Source organism: Scomber japonicus, chromosome 10 (genome assembly GCF_027409825.1).
Source record: "Scomber japonicus isolate fScoJap1 chromosome 10, fScoJap1.pri, whole genome shotgun sequence".
Classification (NCBI taxonomy): Eukaryota; Metazoa; Chordata; class Actinopteri; order Scombriformes; family Scombridae; genus Scomber; species Scomber japonicus.
Window position 1 is genome coordinate 22,627,394 of NC_070587.1, and position 14,019 is coordinate 22,641,412.

At 37.6% G+C, this 14,019-nt stretch overlaps 1 protein-coding gene across 3 annotated transcripts in view; it reads left to right on the plus strand.

Moving 5' to 3' along the window:
- Nucleotides 1-1,356: 1,356 nt before the first annotated feature.
- LOC128367021 (intermembrane lipid transfer protein VPS13B-like) overlaps nt 1,357-14,019 on the plus strand; it is a 326,938-nt gene continuing 314,275 nt past the window's right edge. For all 3 annotated transcript variants that reach the window (XM_053327805.1, XM_053327806.1, XM_053327807.1), the window contains exons 1-3: nt 1,357-1,442; nt 2,767-2,925; nt 4,529-4,672. In XM_053327805.1, the coding sequence (XP_053183780.1) occupies nt 2,779-2,925; nt 4,529-4,672 (291 nt within the window). In that variant the 5' untranslated portion in view covers nt 1,357-1,442; nt 2,767-2,778. The remainder of the gene's footprint in view (nt 1,443-2,766; nt 2,926-4,528; nt 4,673-14,019) is intronic.

Here is a 14,019-nt window from a genome sequence, read left to right on the forward strand (position 1 = left end):
ATATCCCCATAATAACATAATAAATAAAGCTCGTAAATTTGAGTAGCCTACATGAAAGTAACTCACGACAATAACCTATAGGGCCTTTATAGTTTTACTAACTGCACAGTCATTTAACTTTTTGTTGTGTATGGCTTATTTGTGTCCTGTAATTTGTAATTTTAATATCGTCCAGCTAGAAACGGCCCAGTGGCAACACAGAATCTCAGAAACAAAGATCTGACATAGTGAAAGAAACCTCTGGCCGCAGAAATCACTGGTGCATCAAGCCCGACAATAAAGTGAAGAAGGAACTTAACCCTGATTTTTCATGAATTCCGAAATCATATTTATCTAATAAGGCAGACTTTTATAATTACAAGATCACTCTTGTTCTTGGAACACCAAAAAGAAGATTTATAGTGTTTTCATAGAATAGCATTACAGTCTTTTCTCAGCATTCATTGTTCATTTTATTTGCCACTGCATTTTCATTTATTTTCATTTTCAGTCTGTCCGCTATTTATTAATTATTCCAGTAACATTAGCTATACTGTACATTTAAGTGAACCTCTAGTTGCATATGTCAGCATTATGATGGCATTTAATTTCATGTCTAAGGTGAAACCAGCCACACAATAAAAAGTTTGAAAACAGACATGTCATCTGTTTGACTGGAAGGCAAAGATCCTTTGATTAGCCTCCATTATTCTTTTGCATATCTCCCTCACAGTATCTAAAGGGAATATCTATCCTTGAAACTTGATTTGTGATGGAAATGAATGAAATTTCTTACTTAAAAAATATTTAAATTATTTCAAGGAAAATTTCCTAAACATAGACACTACTTGTAATGTCCCTCAGCAAAGGTGAGCTTCCATATAAGGGCTGTGGGCGTGGTAGAGACAGCACGTATATTACGTGTACTGATGCCTTCTGGTACTCTCCGTAAATTTGTTCATGCCATGCGGCCGGCGTTCCACTTACATGCACCTTTTGATTGGACAAGCCTGCTGACTATTAAAAACAAAAAATGTGCTACTGTTATTGTTATTTTCTAAAATAACTGGGAGTATGGCACCTGCTGCTGCAGTAACCACATCTAGAGGATATTGTACATCAAACATCTACGTGATGTTCTCATGGATTCATTTTCAGTGATCACCGAAGTTGGTACTCTAAATGTCAAATTTCACCCAGTCATATATCACAGGGAATTTCTAGTGTTTGACTTTCCACTATTTTGAAGCCCTGTAGGCGTTGTGCTTTGAAGCTATGAAGCTCGCGTTTCCTACAGAACGGAAAAGCAACACCGGACTCACGGAAGCCGCGTTGATGTTTACTGATGACGTTTGAGCTGAAGCTATTGAGAGATGAGGCTAACGCCAGTTAACGGGATGCGTTTGTTACCTTAACTAAACGTCAAATTAAAGGAGTAGCTACAGGATACAAGCGGGAGTCAAGTAAGGACAGTTTTTTCTATTTTTGCCTTACACCACACGTTTGAGTTTGCTGAAACGAAGTTATGGCGACTTATTGTCAGCAGTTAGCTTAGCTTCTTTGCTCTGCTGCTTGTACCAGATATGACAGGAGACCATAGCTAGCCTCTCTGGCTAACTACTCCGCAGTTTGTAACATTTTTTACTACGTAACTATGCACTGCTTCATTCAAAACAAGTTATATTTAGCTACATTGCTCTGCATTAGGAAAGAGAGTTGCCAACTAATGTTAATGCAGGACTCCCCGTTTAGTCGCCTGCACAAAAAGTGAAGTCACTTTAGCTAGCAGGCTATTGAGACACTAATGCAAATAAAAAAATGTGGCAATTAAAAGTAAGACCGCGAAATTCACTTTGAAAAGTTAGCTGTGAATTAAAGCTCGAACTGCGTCACCCGTGAATAGAATACTGTTTGTGCGTCACTTGAGTTTAACTGTGTGTTATACACGAAGCTACACCTTCAGCCTTCATGAATAACTTTCATTTGGTTAGTTTTTAAATGGACTTTTCATATTTACAACACACCTATGACAGGATAAGGGTTTTACGTTTACATACAAGGTGCATTAGTGAGGGTTAGAACATAAACAACCTACACGTTTAACGATAAAATAGTAACATATGGACATAGTGCAGAAGTTACAGATGCTAGTCATAGCTGAAACAGCACAGGTGCTACTAATTAAACGTAGGCACAATAATGACACCCTGGAACTGGTACACCTGAATAATAAATTCATAATATTAAAAATACGCAATACATTTTAGTCACAACTCTATTCTGCGTCTGAACAGGCTATATATACTGTACATAATTACCTACAATATACACAGTTATGTCATTAAAAAAAAAAAAAAAAAAAAAAAAAATTCAGCACTCTGTGAGCTCTTTATGTCTTTGCACAAGTTTTATCCTGTATACAGGTCACAGAAATTCACTCCTTGTGTATATTTCTGAAGATTATTGTGTTGTCATTCTGTGTAAATATATTTAGAGCCGCTAAGCTGAAGTCAAATTCCTTGTATATATATAAACATACTTGGCCAATAAAGATGATAAAAATGAATTACACCTGTGCTCTTGTGTTATGATATAACAAAACATCTGCTCTGAAAAATGTCTATTTTTTGGCCTGGCCATCAGAAACAGTTGTGTGGGTTTTAAAAAAAAAATGAGACTGGAAAACAATAGCAAAAGGGGATTTATTACATAAATACTGTAATGTAAATAAATATCGACCGCATTAAATTACATCACAATGTTTTGTTCAATGGTTGACATGTTTAGGACAGGGACAAGATGTTGGAGTCCTATGTCACACCGCTCCTGATGAGCTATGTGAACAAGTACATAAAGAATCTGAAGCCATCTGACCTGCAGCTGTCTCTCTGGGGAGGAGATGTGGTGCTCAGTAAGTTGGACCTGAAACTGGATGTACTGGAACAGGTAATGTAAAGAATGCATACTCACGCTATCTTTAACTTTTTCACAAGACCAAAACAAGACTGATTGTGATGACAGATGTTGTATTTTCACATTTAATGGCACTTAAACATGATACTACATAATACTCACCATGGTAATTTTTATTTGCAGCAATGACACTGTGATGAAATATATATTTTTTGTTTTCCATTGGTATGATCCCCTCCAATACTCTCTACATTTCATGTCTTCATTTTAACTTCAAGGGATTAAAGGTGTGTCTGCTCATACCTCTGTTATATTTATGTAGATTTTTGTAGTTTACTGCACTTTTGTCTTTTGTTTATTGCATTCATTCCTCAACATAGGTCATCCAGGTACATATAAGATATGGCCAAGCTAGTAATGACTAACATCTCTTAGCTTTTTGAAATGAATAATTGTAGCATTTTGGTCTCTCAGCACAAGAAGAAGCTCATCATATGAACATGACTTTGCTAACATTCCTGAAAGTCTTTACAGTGAAGCCAGATTTAAAGTTGTTTCACTCACAACATAAAATAAAGTAAAAAGGTTTGGAAAAGAATTAATGAGTGGAGGACAAGCATGTGCCTCACTAGTATATTTTTCCATTCAAGTTTGTCTACATGTTTGCTACAGTGTGTGTAGCTAAGATGTATTGCCTTGACTAGAACCAGAAAAGAACCACAGCAATGCAGTTCAGCCAAGCACAGATGCAGTATCTTTAGTGTCATTTCAGAGGAAGTTTGATAGATTTACTCCGATATTTTGCTCTGCGGTGTTATTTTGACACAGTGTTCTTTTTTACACTTGTAATGTCTGGATTAGATCAATCTGTCACGAGTTAAAAGAACTTTCTTTTCTCTTGAGTGGGCTTCTGAAGAGCAGACCAAAACACTACCTAACCCAACAGAGATTGTGATGAAAGTTCTTATTGGAAGCAGCTTGAAGCCAACCGACAGTGGGAATTGTGTTAGTATTTTGATGTGTGATGCCACGTCAAGACCTGGCCAATTGTCCTCCCTTTGCCTTTTACTTTATTGCAGTTAATTTGCAGAGTACCTCATTTAAAATGTGTAATTAAAGATAATCTTCTTAATATGACGAGTCATTTTAAATGAAACATTATGGGAGTTATCAAGCAGACATGCTGTAAATCCATGACAGCTTTTCCTCAGAAATATGTTTGGTTATTTGTTTCTTTGGCTTGAATTTCTAGAGGAGGCATGTGAAGTCTGTGTGTAGGCAGTTTGGTTTCATGGGACTTTTCATGTTCTCACACAGAGTAGTTCAAGATGCAGAACAGTTCTTCCTTTGCCTCTGAGAAAATCTGACTGATTTTGTTAAAAGCGTGACCAATATGTTATCTGTAGCTGTTGTTTTTTACTATCCTCTCGTCTTCAAATATTAGTTTCAAAGAGCAGTTTAGGAAATGGACGAATGAAGGTTCCAAGTGTTCCTTCAGTCTCAGCAGTCATATTGCCACATGCTCTTTACGATGTTGCCTGCACGGCAGATGTAATTCTATAGTGCATATTATTCAAACTATACTTTCATAGCTATCTGTTCTTTTTATCTTTATTATGTCTCTGTATATTTATAGGAGCTGAAGCTGCCTTTTACATTCATGAGCGGTCATATCCATGAGCTGCGTATCCACGTACCCTGGACCAAGCTGGGCTCGGAGCCTGTCGTCATCACCATCAACACCATGGAGTGCATCCTCAAGCTGAGGGATGGAGCCCAGGTTAGTTCTTTACTGGTATGAGAAACATGTTATCCTTGAATCCGCCACAGGGCCAAAACAAGGCTGGCCAGATCTTCTTGTTATTTATGTGAAATTCCTCCTCATGCCAAAGTAAGCTCTCTCAGTCCTTTTTCTCCCAGAAGTTTTGTAATGGCCTTTGTTTTACATAAAAAAGGCAGTTTTTTTAAAAAAGCACGTCATTATTTTAATATTATTATTTGTGAGCAACATGTTGAAATTTTTGTCCCTGTTGAACTTCATCCTGTGGTGGAGTTACTGTTACAAAGGAGTACTACAATCCTAAGTTTATATAAAATGAAAAAATCTTCATATTCAATTTATGGTGAATCCTTAAAGTTGTAGTAATGTCATTGTATTTTCGCATCAGTTACCTGCAAATACTTCTCACATTTAAATACCATATTTTGTTTATTAAAAAAACGAAAACAAAGTCGCAGGTATTCTTTTTAAGTACAATGCAGTTACAAAGCACTATTAGGTTGTTCACTGTGATGACTTAACCAGGTATTTGGGGGAACACATAGTTACTATGAAGTTAAAGTGCTGTCATTCTCACCCATTTTGATTCAACAGTATATGACTATTAGCCATTATACAAGTTGTACATGCATGATTCCAACAGCATGTCAACGAGCTGAAACATATGGACGAGGCAATCAAAAACGCTTTCATGGCTAGTGAATGTTCATATATATATATATATATATAGTATAGTATACTATACATATAGTAAATATGAACTGTAAAAGCAAGAGGGTCAGGCTGGTTGTAGTTTTAAAATTTCTTAAATCAACTCTATCAGCGGATCTGGTCTTCAGGGGTTTGACATCCCACTGCTCACACCACCTCTTTCTTCAAGTTGATTTGTTAGGCAAGTGTGTGCTCATTCAGCTTATGACATGTTGTTCCTGGCTGGGCAACTTTTAATTCAGAGGTTTCCATCTGTAATGAGCTGCTGCTGGCCTGATAACAGCTATCTTACCCCACACACAAGCATCAAAGTGAAAACATAAGTCTCAGTTCTTTAAGTCAGGAATGTTTGTCATGGAATATTGTATTGCAGCCACACTTGCTAACGACAGATCTCAACCATATTATTCCTGTTTTGCTGTGGTGCGGTCAGGCACTTCACAGGCATGGTTTAAACTTGCTAATTTGAGACAGCTAAGTAACAGTTGTTTTCGTCTTTCTTATCCATGCTTACTTAGCCTCGATAATTTGGGTCTGATGAAAAATGCACTAAAACAATAGGAAAGCAAACAAAGAAAGCACTGCCTCATTTAGGTGAAATGACAAATGTGTGCCTTTTTAAACAGCTATTTGGATTTCGAGCTGTGTTTTTAAAAGCTTCTCAGATGAAAAATAGCCCATTGTGTACAGAAAAGTGCTGTTAGGATAATCTGCAGTGAGGAGCCCTTTTCAGAGTTTGGGGATGAAAATGTGCCAAAATTAACTGTTTATAAATCCTCTTTTCCACTTTATCAAGAGATGCAGCCTTTATTTAAAAAAGATGGACTCAGGATAAAAACGTATATTAGCTATTTTTTGAATATTTTTGTTTCTGTTCTGTCATTTAAATATGGTTTGTTCAACTTTGCCAATATGATTTCCACTCTCACATAGCACATTTCTTTCTTAAAAAGAGCTTCATTGACCTAAAATATTCAGAAAACTTTGATGCAGCTTTACTAAATTTGACAAGTTCTGTTTCCTGCTTGGCTATGACTGTCCATAGCATGTCACTGGTCTCTTTTTTAATCTCAAAGTATTATGTTTCTTTCTAACATAAACTATGATTACAGATAGTTTCAAATCAGGCTGTCTAAGCAACAAGAGTGTGATTTTTTTTTTTTTTTGGCTTCTAAATGATCATTTAAAACTTTTTGAGCCATATCATGCATCATCATAGACATAAATCTGAAAACAGTTATCCTAAGAGAAATATTTCTATTATCCTATTTAGATTAGTTATAAATATTTTCATTTTTAAAGTGTGGAATATGAAATACATTTTTCATCTATTTATTTTTGCAGAAGAGCCTGGTGGTGCCTTTGCCACCCATGCAGTTTGCAAAATTGAAAGTGTAGCTCAGTGCTAGCCCTTTATGGGAAGGTTGAAGTTTCAAGGCCAGATGTCCCAGAAGAAACACATTTCAAGGGAAGTCAATTACAGCTAATTATATAGACTGCGGCAAAAAGATTTGTAACACATGAGCTTGAGCTGCCCAGAACTAATGGTAAATATCATACTGTGCAGGTGGCTACTGCTGGAGCGATCAGGTTTCTAGTTAGATGGAAATTCAAACTTGTTTTTTATGCTCCATACACAGCTTAAGGTCATGTACCAGTGCTGATACTGGTGTAATGCATGTAGTCTCAAAACAACTATTTGTTACAGATGTTTTGTAAAAGCTTCCAGTCAAGAAAAGATTTTGGGGGAATTGCAAATGACGTTTGGACAAATTATTCAGTGGTATGTACACCCATGAGACATAATTTGGAGCCAAGCCAGACTTACAGCAGAAGTCCTTCTAGCATGAGGAATTTAAATGAGCAGCTACACTTCTCTCCTATGTGAGTGGGAGGCAGTAAGGGCCCCGACTGACTACTGTGTTCTTAAGCCAAGAAAAAGCAGCCAGCTTCCTTATATCCTTTAGATTTGTGTAATGTTGGTAATTTGTATTAGCTTAATTTCATGTTCACATTGCACTTTCAACATATTAGAACATTAGAAAACAGGATTATTTGCCATGTCATCTATGTGGTGGCTGGTTCCCACCATGGTCAGCTGATTTCCTTGATTGAAAGAAAAGCTATGTGGGCCTTTGTCACATTAGTCTCACAGAAACTAGATTATATTTCTCTGGAGGTTACAGCATATCCTGTTCATATACATGTCAGGCCCAGCTCCAGTTTTAATCAGGTTCTAGCAGGGATGCAGGGAGTTTGGCATATGTACATGCAAAACATGGGCCATGACAATTCTCCCTGAAGCCCTCAAGTAATTTGGGTGATGGCCCACAGGATTCTCAAAAAGCAGAAAAATTGATCTGTGTATGGAAAATCTTACATTTTAAATTTAGTAGATTCTTTTGTCCAGTAGAGACAGGAACTCTGTGGTGGGACTCGTGCGGCCAAAGTGTGGAAATGATGAATTATATCATTAATATGGTTTGTTTTCATAATTACAGTTAAAGCTTGAGCACCGGCCTGTAAAAACATCCGCACGTCTTTTGAAGTTCATTAAGGGTTGTGTAATTTGACCAAAATTATTTGGAGCTTTTTAATGTTTCGTGTTTCCTCTTGAGAGGAACTGGGTAATATTAGGGATATTCAGATTGCTCAATAGGGCCCATCTGCAAAGCACCAAGAGCAGCTCACAATTATAGTTTCCAGCAAATGTGGAAATTTGGGCGTTTAGCAGCAGTTGGAGATTACAGCTCCTGCTGACAGTGTAATTGCTTAAAATAAGCTGTAATGAGGACTTGTAGAGCAGAAAGTATGGTAATAGTTGTCAACTTGTTTTTGACATTAATTTTACAAACCGGAGGCCATTTACAAACAAAATACATAGGTTTTTCTGTGTGTTTCATTGTGTCCTAACCTCACATGGTTCTTTGAAGCAAGCTTAGACTTAATATTAGACATTGCACATGCTTTCTTTAGTATTTATCTTATCTCAAATCTCCACCACTCTTGTTTAGTTTCCAGATTTATTGTTTATGCAGCCCATATAGTTTACTATACAGTTTAAGTCCAGTAATTTAAATGATTGTACTTCATGTATGATTTGAATTATTAGTGTGGACATCTACACGTGAAATTAAACTAAGCCCCCGTCTATGCCTAAGAGCTCAATGTATGTAACAGGAGATTGGTCATGGGGATGAAAGGGTTTTGTAGTAGTCAACTTCTTTCTTCTTGTGCAAAGACACACACGATGTGTCTCCTTTCGATTTACTTGATATGAATAAACTGTTTGATCTGAGACGGTTCTAAATTAAAAAGCAGTCTGAAAATGTCAAGAGCTGTACAGGATGAAAGCGTGGTTTTAAATCTGTCATTCTATATACAGAGCTCCTATGAAAACTTGAGCTATTAATAGAACTCATAAGGTCTCCATCTAGGATATTTGCTCCATGGAAGTCTCATAGAACGGGTTAGCAACCATTACAGTGTTACTGTGTTCTTCACACCAAAGTCTTCACATCCTTGAAATGTTTTCCATACAAGTCTCATTAGGTGGTGTTGCCATTTAAAGGACCAGTGTGTGTAGGATTTAGTGGCACCTAGTGGTGAGGTTCCAAAATGCAACCAAATGAGTACACCCCCCCCCCCCCCCCTTTCCCAGTGTGCAGGACAATCTGTGGTGGCTAAAAAGGCCCTCTCTGGAGTCAGTGTTTGGTTTGTCCATTCTGGGCTACTGTAGAAACATACTGGTGCAACAGGCAGCCTCTGTGGAAGATGACCCGCTCCCTATGTAGATATAAAGGGCTCATTCTAAGAAAACGAAAAAATAACTTTATTTTCAGGTGATAATACACTAATTAAAACATACATATGAGTATTATATTCCCTTCCTGCCAAGTGCCTTACAATAGATGCCTCTAAATTCTACACACTGGTTTTTAATTCAGATGTTGGGGATTTGAGCAGGCTTGTGGTGTGATGTTTAGCATTTGCTTGGCTTTTGTTGTATTTGTATATAGTTATAGCACATCAACAGAAATAGGCAAAACTTAACTCAGGCCTTAATGAAAGACATTGATGTCATGTAACAAAATTAAGGGCACATTTTTTCATTTCTTCTTCTTGACATCTTGGTAAACTGCTCCAGATGTTGAAGATGAGGTGTGATCAGTAAAGATGGAGAGGAACTGGCTGGACAGCAGTTACAGTAACACTCCCAAGCGCTCTTTATATTTTATGAGACAAAGATAAGGGCTTGGGTTTACCGAGGAGAGCCTCTCTGGTTTTGGCTCGGCTCGCTGCTTGATCTGGGAGTTTTATGGCCGCTGAGTGCATTTGCCACTGATGTGGAGGTTCTGATTGATGCATTGCCTCAAGATGATTTGGGGAGGTGCCTCTGAGACTTGTTGGTTTGGCATATGGTCCAACTAGGCCCTTTCTTCTGTTCAGATTCCTTCCAAACTATTTTTAGCGCTTCACACCACCAAACAACATTACTCCTAAATAATGAGTAATACATTTGAATTACGAACCCCTTTATTAAATTCTTAAAGTTGGTATTCTCCTTTTTTCTATATCTATCGCCTAATTGCTACTTTAAAAGTTGAACTGAAATGTATAGATTAGATACAAGACTTTTGATTGCCATCTAATAATTGCACACAGATTTTAAAACATTGTGACCTCAGATGCACAGTTGATTCCCAGAGGAGCTGTTAGACTTTGGATGCTACTGCTTTAACGTGTGGTTTGGCGACTCGGGTTGAATCCACAACCCACTAAAGAGGAAACCTGGGATGGATGTTACCACCTTCTGTGTGTAGCCTGTTGTGGTACTAGCAATGCTTTACTTTCTGGTTTAAATTAAGAAGCTGCAATTCTTGTTGATGGACTGTGAATATGATACAAAGTGATAATTAAAACATTGAACATGTTTTGTCTAAGTGAAGTCACTTGCACTAAAATACATTTTTAATGTGGACTATATTCTTTAAAAATGTCATATGCAATCAAATGTACCTTCACGGTCTCTTCAGACAGAATTAAACCCATTCTGTTTGTGCTTGTGCAATTCTCATCTTTCACAAGTCTGAAAACACAAAGGAAAAATGTTAAACAAGTAAAAGAAAACAGCCCGTGGGAGTTTGCAATCAGATAGCACAAACTGGATAATCTCTGTCCCGATGCCATCCGGAAATCTTGCCTTTGATTCTCCGGCTCGCAGGGAGCAAATGGCTTACAGAGATTGCACCATAAATCCGTCTGATCATCAGCTCAGCGGGGCCTTGTCTTCAGGACTGAGGAGACAGAGGGTGAAGACATGGAGCTTTGGAGAATCTATTTTCCTTGAATCCATCCCCTCGTAGCAGTAACAGAATCCATCTCTGACTGATAATAAAAACATGGAGTGAAGTTGGCACACTTGGTTCCTCAGGCAGTTTGAAAGTTCGGATGAGAAACAAAGAGAACTGTAGAGAGACAAACGTGGGTTAAACATCAGAGAATATTTACTCGGGAGTGGTTATGAAAGGGTTTATGTGTGTAAGCCTCTATATTTGTGTTTGTATTTGACCGTTTTGTCTTAGAAATGGCAGCATTTCAGTGGGTATGAAGATAAAGGCTCCAGAGTGTTTATAGTTTGTCAGGCTTTGGTGTAAACTTTTCCCGAAAGCACACGTCCATTTTTTGTTTTATGATCCATCTACAAATGTGCCCTCTAACAGTTGTCTCTTGTATTGAAATACAGGCAGGGGTGTGCATAAATTTTAACAAACTGTCAACCAATAACATCAGTGTTTTGTCTCATATTGGCAAGACTGGGAGAAAAGTTTGGGTGAGACTGGAACTGATGACAGTGGAGAGAAGAACAGAGATGAGGGTTCCCACTGTCTTTGTCCCACATACAGTGTGTTTGTGGCCTCAAACCAACACATTTGGTGACAGGATTGCTCATTCTAAGTAAGACTTGGATGTTGTAATAATGATGAGATTTTCTGGGCCTCGTTTCCCAATAACAATTGATCCTCAGTCAAAAATGTGTGTACAGTTGGATGTTTGAGGGTCATTGTACAGAATGATGTATGTAAAAATGGTAAACGGCTACATTTATGTAGCACTTTCATCCAAAGAGCTTTACAATGTTTTTCTGCTAATCACTCATCACACACACAATGATGACTGATGACCATTGGGAGCAATTTGGGGTTCAGTATCTTGCCCAAGAACATTTGACATGTGGACAGGAGGAGTTGTGGGTCGAACTGACTGAAAGTGAAAAGTTTCTGTGCTGACTGAAATCTGAGTTTAATGCATATACCTATGAGCAGGATTTGTGACATCGCAACTAGTTTGGGAGCCAACCTTGGTCGATATGCAGCTTAAACAAGTATGATATGGAATATTGTAGCCCCCAGTGCACAAACAGTGAGAATGGACTTTACAGTGAAGTAGGAGACATCTTGTTACACTTCTGAAATGAACAATATTTGCATATTCATCGTATTTTTCAATGAGGGAGAAAGTGTCATTTTAATGTGGTAATTGTAGTTTTCTTTTCTTTTTTTGAAAAACCATATCAGACACACATTATTATTATTATTACAAGCTGAATATTTATCTCAAAATATGTCTGGAGGGGATCTATTTTCTTGGAGCGTTTATAGAAACAAATTTCCACATGCAATTCCCAAAGCAGTACTTTAGAACAAGCAAACACGCACACTGTTCTTAACGACCACTGTACTTGGTGCTGAAGATGATGCTGAATACATTTTAAATAAACTTTTCATATTGACTGTCTGTCAATTAAAGAATTATCTTATAGTTGAAATGATTCAGTATGAAAACAAAGCTTAATGTTCAGTAAACAAGCCTTCAGCTTGCTGCCCTTTATCAGTCATGTTACTGTGTGGAAGTCAGTTTAAGAAAGTAAACGTTTCCTGTATTAGACTTGCTATATGTAAGTGTGTGGCACACAACATATGCACCATAAATGAACAGAAAAGAGAAGACGCAGAACCTGAAAATATAGTTTCAGGAAAATGGCATTTTAGCCATAAGAGATGAAAATATTGGACAAGAAGATGGACACGTGGACAGTGATGACTGAAACTGGCAGATCGGTTGTGCAAATCAATTATTGATTTAATCTGTATATGTGTTATTAAATTTATGTTCTTATTTTCTACAAAGAACATGATGAAATTATGGACTTAAAAATGAACAAACCCAATAAACACATTTTTGGTTCCTCATGCCACTACCAGAGCTTCTTAAAATGCTCTTAGCCTCTTACAGGTGTGTAGGAGTTACTCTACCATCATATCTAAGAGTGTCTTCAGTTTTGATGCTGTTAGGAAACACCTCTTAAGCTTAAGACGATTCGTAAGTTAGATTTTATGATCATGTTAGCCTTAGAATACTTTTTGGAATTGAGGCTCTGGTATGTAGAGATAAAGTTAAAATAAATAGTTTCCAGCAAATCATAATTCTTAAACCAATCATTTAATTCTCTGTGCTGTATCTGTTTGTCTACTCATTCAAGTTCTCCACTTCTCCACTTCTCCAGATTGACCTATTGTACCGGTCTCTGTTCGGCATTCCAGATTAATTTAAAGCATCTGCACAAGGCAAGACAAAACTGTGTCATTCCAGCTGAAAGCCTCGCAGCCAGCCACCATTGCCTTTGAGTCAGCTAACGCTACACAACCCACAGTGTTACAATGCTTTGAGGTCTTTGAGGTTTCGATGGAGGTTTGGGTTCCTGGTGGGATGAGGTTACTTCAGCTCCTCAGACAGTCCTCAGACACAGGAAAGCAGTTGGGGGAAAAATTAAACCCAGCGGCTTCCTGCATCCAGTGAGTCAAGTGGTGATCAATACACTCTGGGCAGGATGCTGCCGCTCCACAGCTTAATCCTTGCTCTCAGGCCATCCGGACTACAGCAATCCCTCAGTGGAGCTTATTATTTGCTGGGTGCTCCTGGTGATATTGCAGTCTGGGAAACGATTACCTTGCAATTAAGGCTTTATTAGTGCTTTCTTCTGACAGAAATTCTGGGAAGATATTGTGTTGCAGTTAGGCTTTTTTTTATTAGTCTTAAATCTAAACAGCCGTCATTAAAAGTTGTTGTATTAAATTAGAAAATAAGTTTACCACTAAAGACTGCTTTTCAGACAGTCTTTGATTTCATTCATTTTATTTGTTCTAGTTTTTTGGTTTGTTCTCCAGACTAAGGCCACCAGAATTGGCGGTTTTATGATATTCCTCTTCCTGTAATTGCTTTAAGTATATTTATAGATGTGGATAGATTGACTTTTTAAAAATGTACTTTGGGTGAGACATAAAGTCACAAAAAGGAGTAACACGGTAACTCTGTGCCTTTGTGTGTAATTTCTCAATGGCAAAAGTTAGGCAGTGTGACTCCATGTTACACAAACTGTGGGTGGTCTGTGTTTCAGGTCTCAGGGTGAGTGTGTGCTATGCGTGGTGAGTGTGACTTCTGAATAATTTTACTCTTATTATAGGAATTGCATACCATACAAGGGACGATGTTTTAACCACTAAAATCACCTGTGGAGAGCTAGTAGCAAGCTTTTTGGTAGGGTGTGAATCTTTTATTTTTCCTTATATTAGATT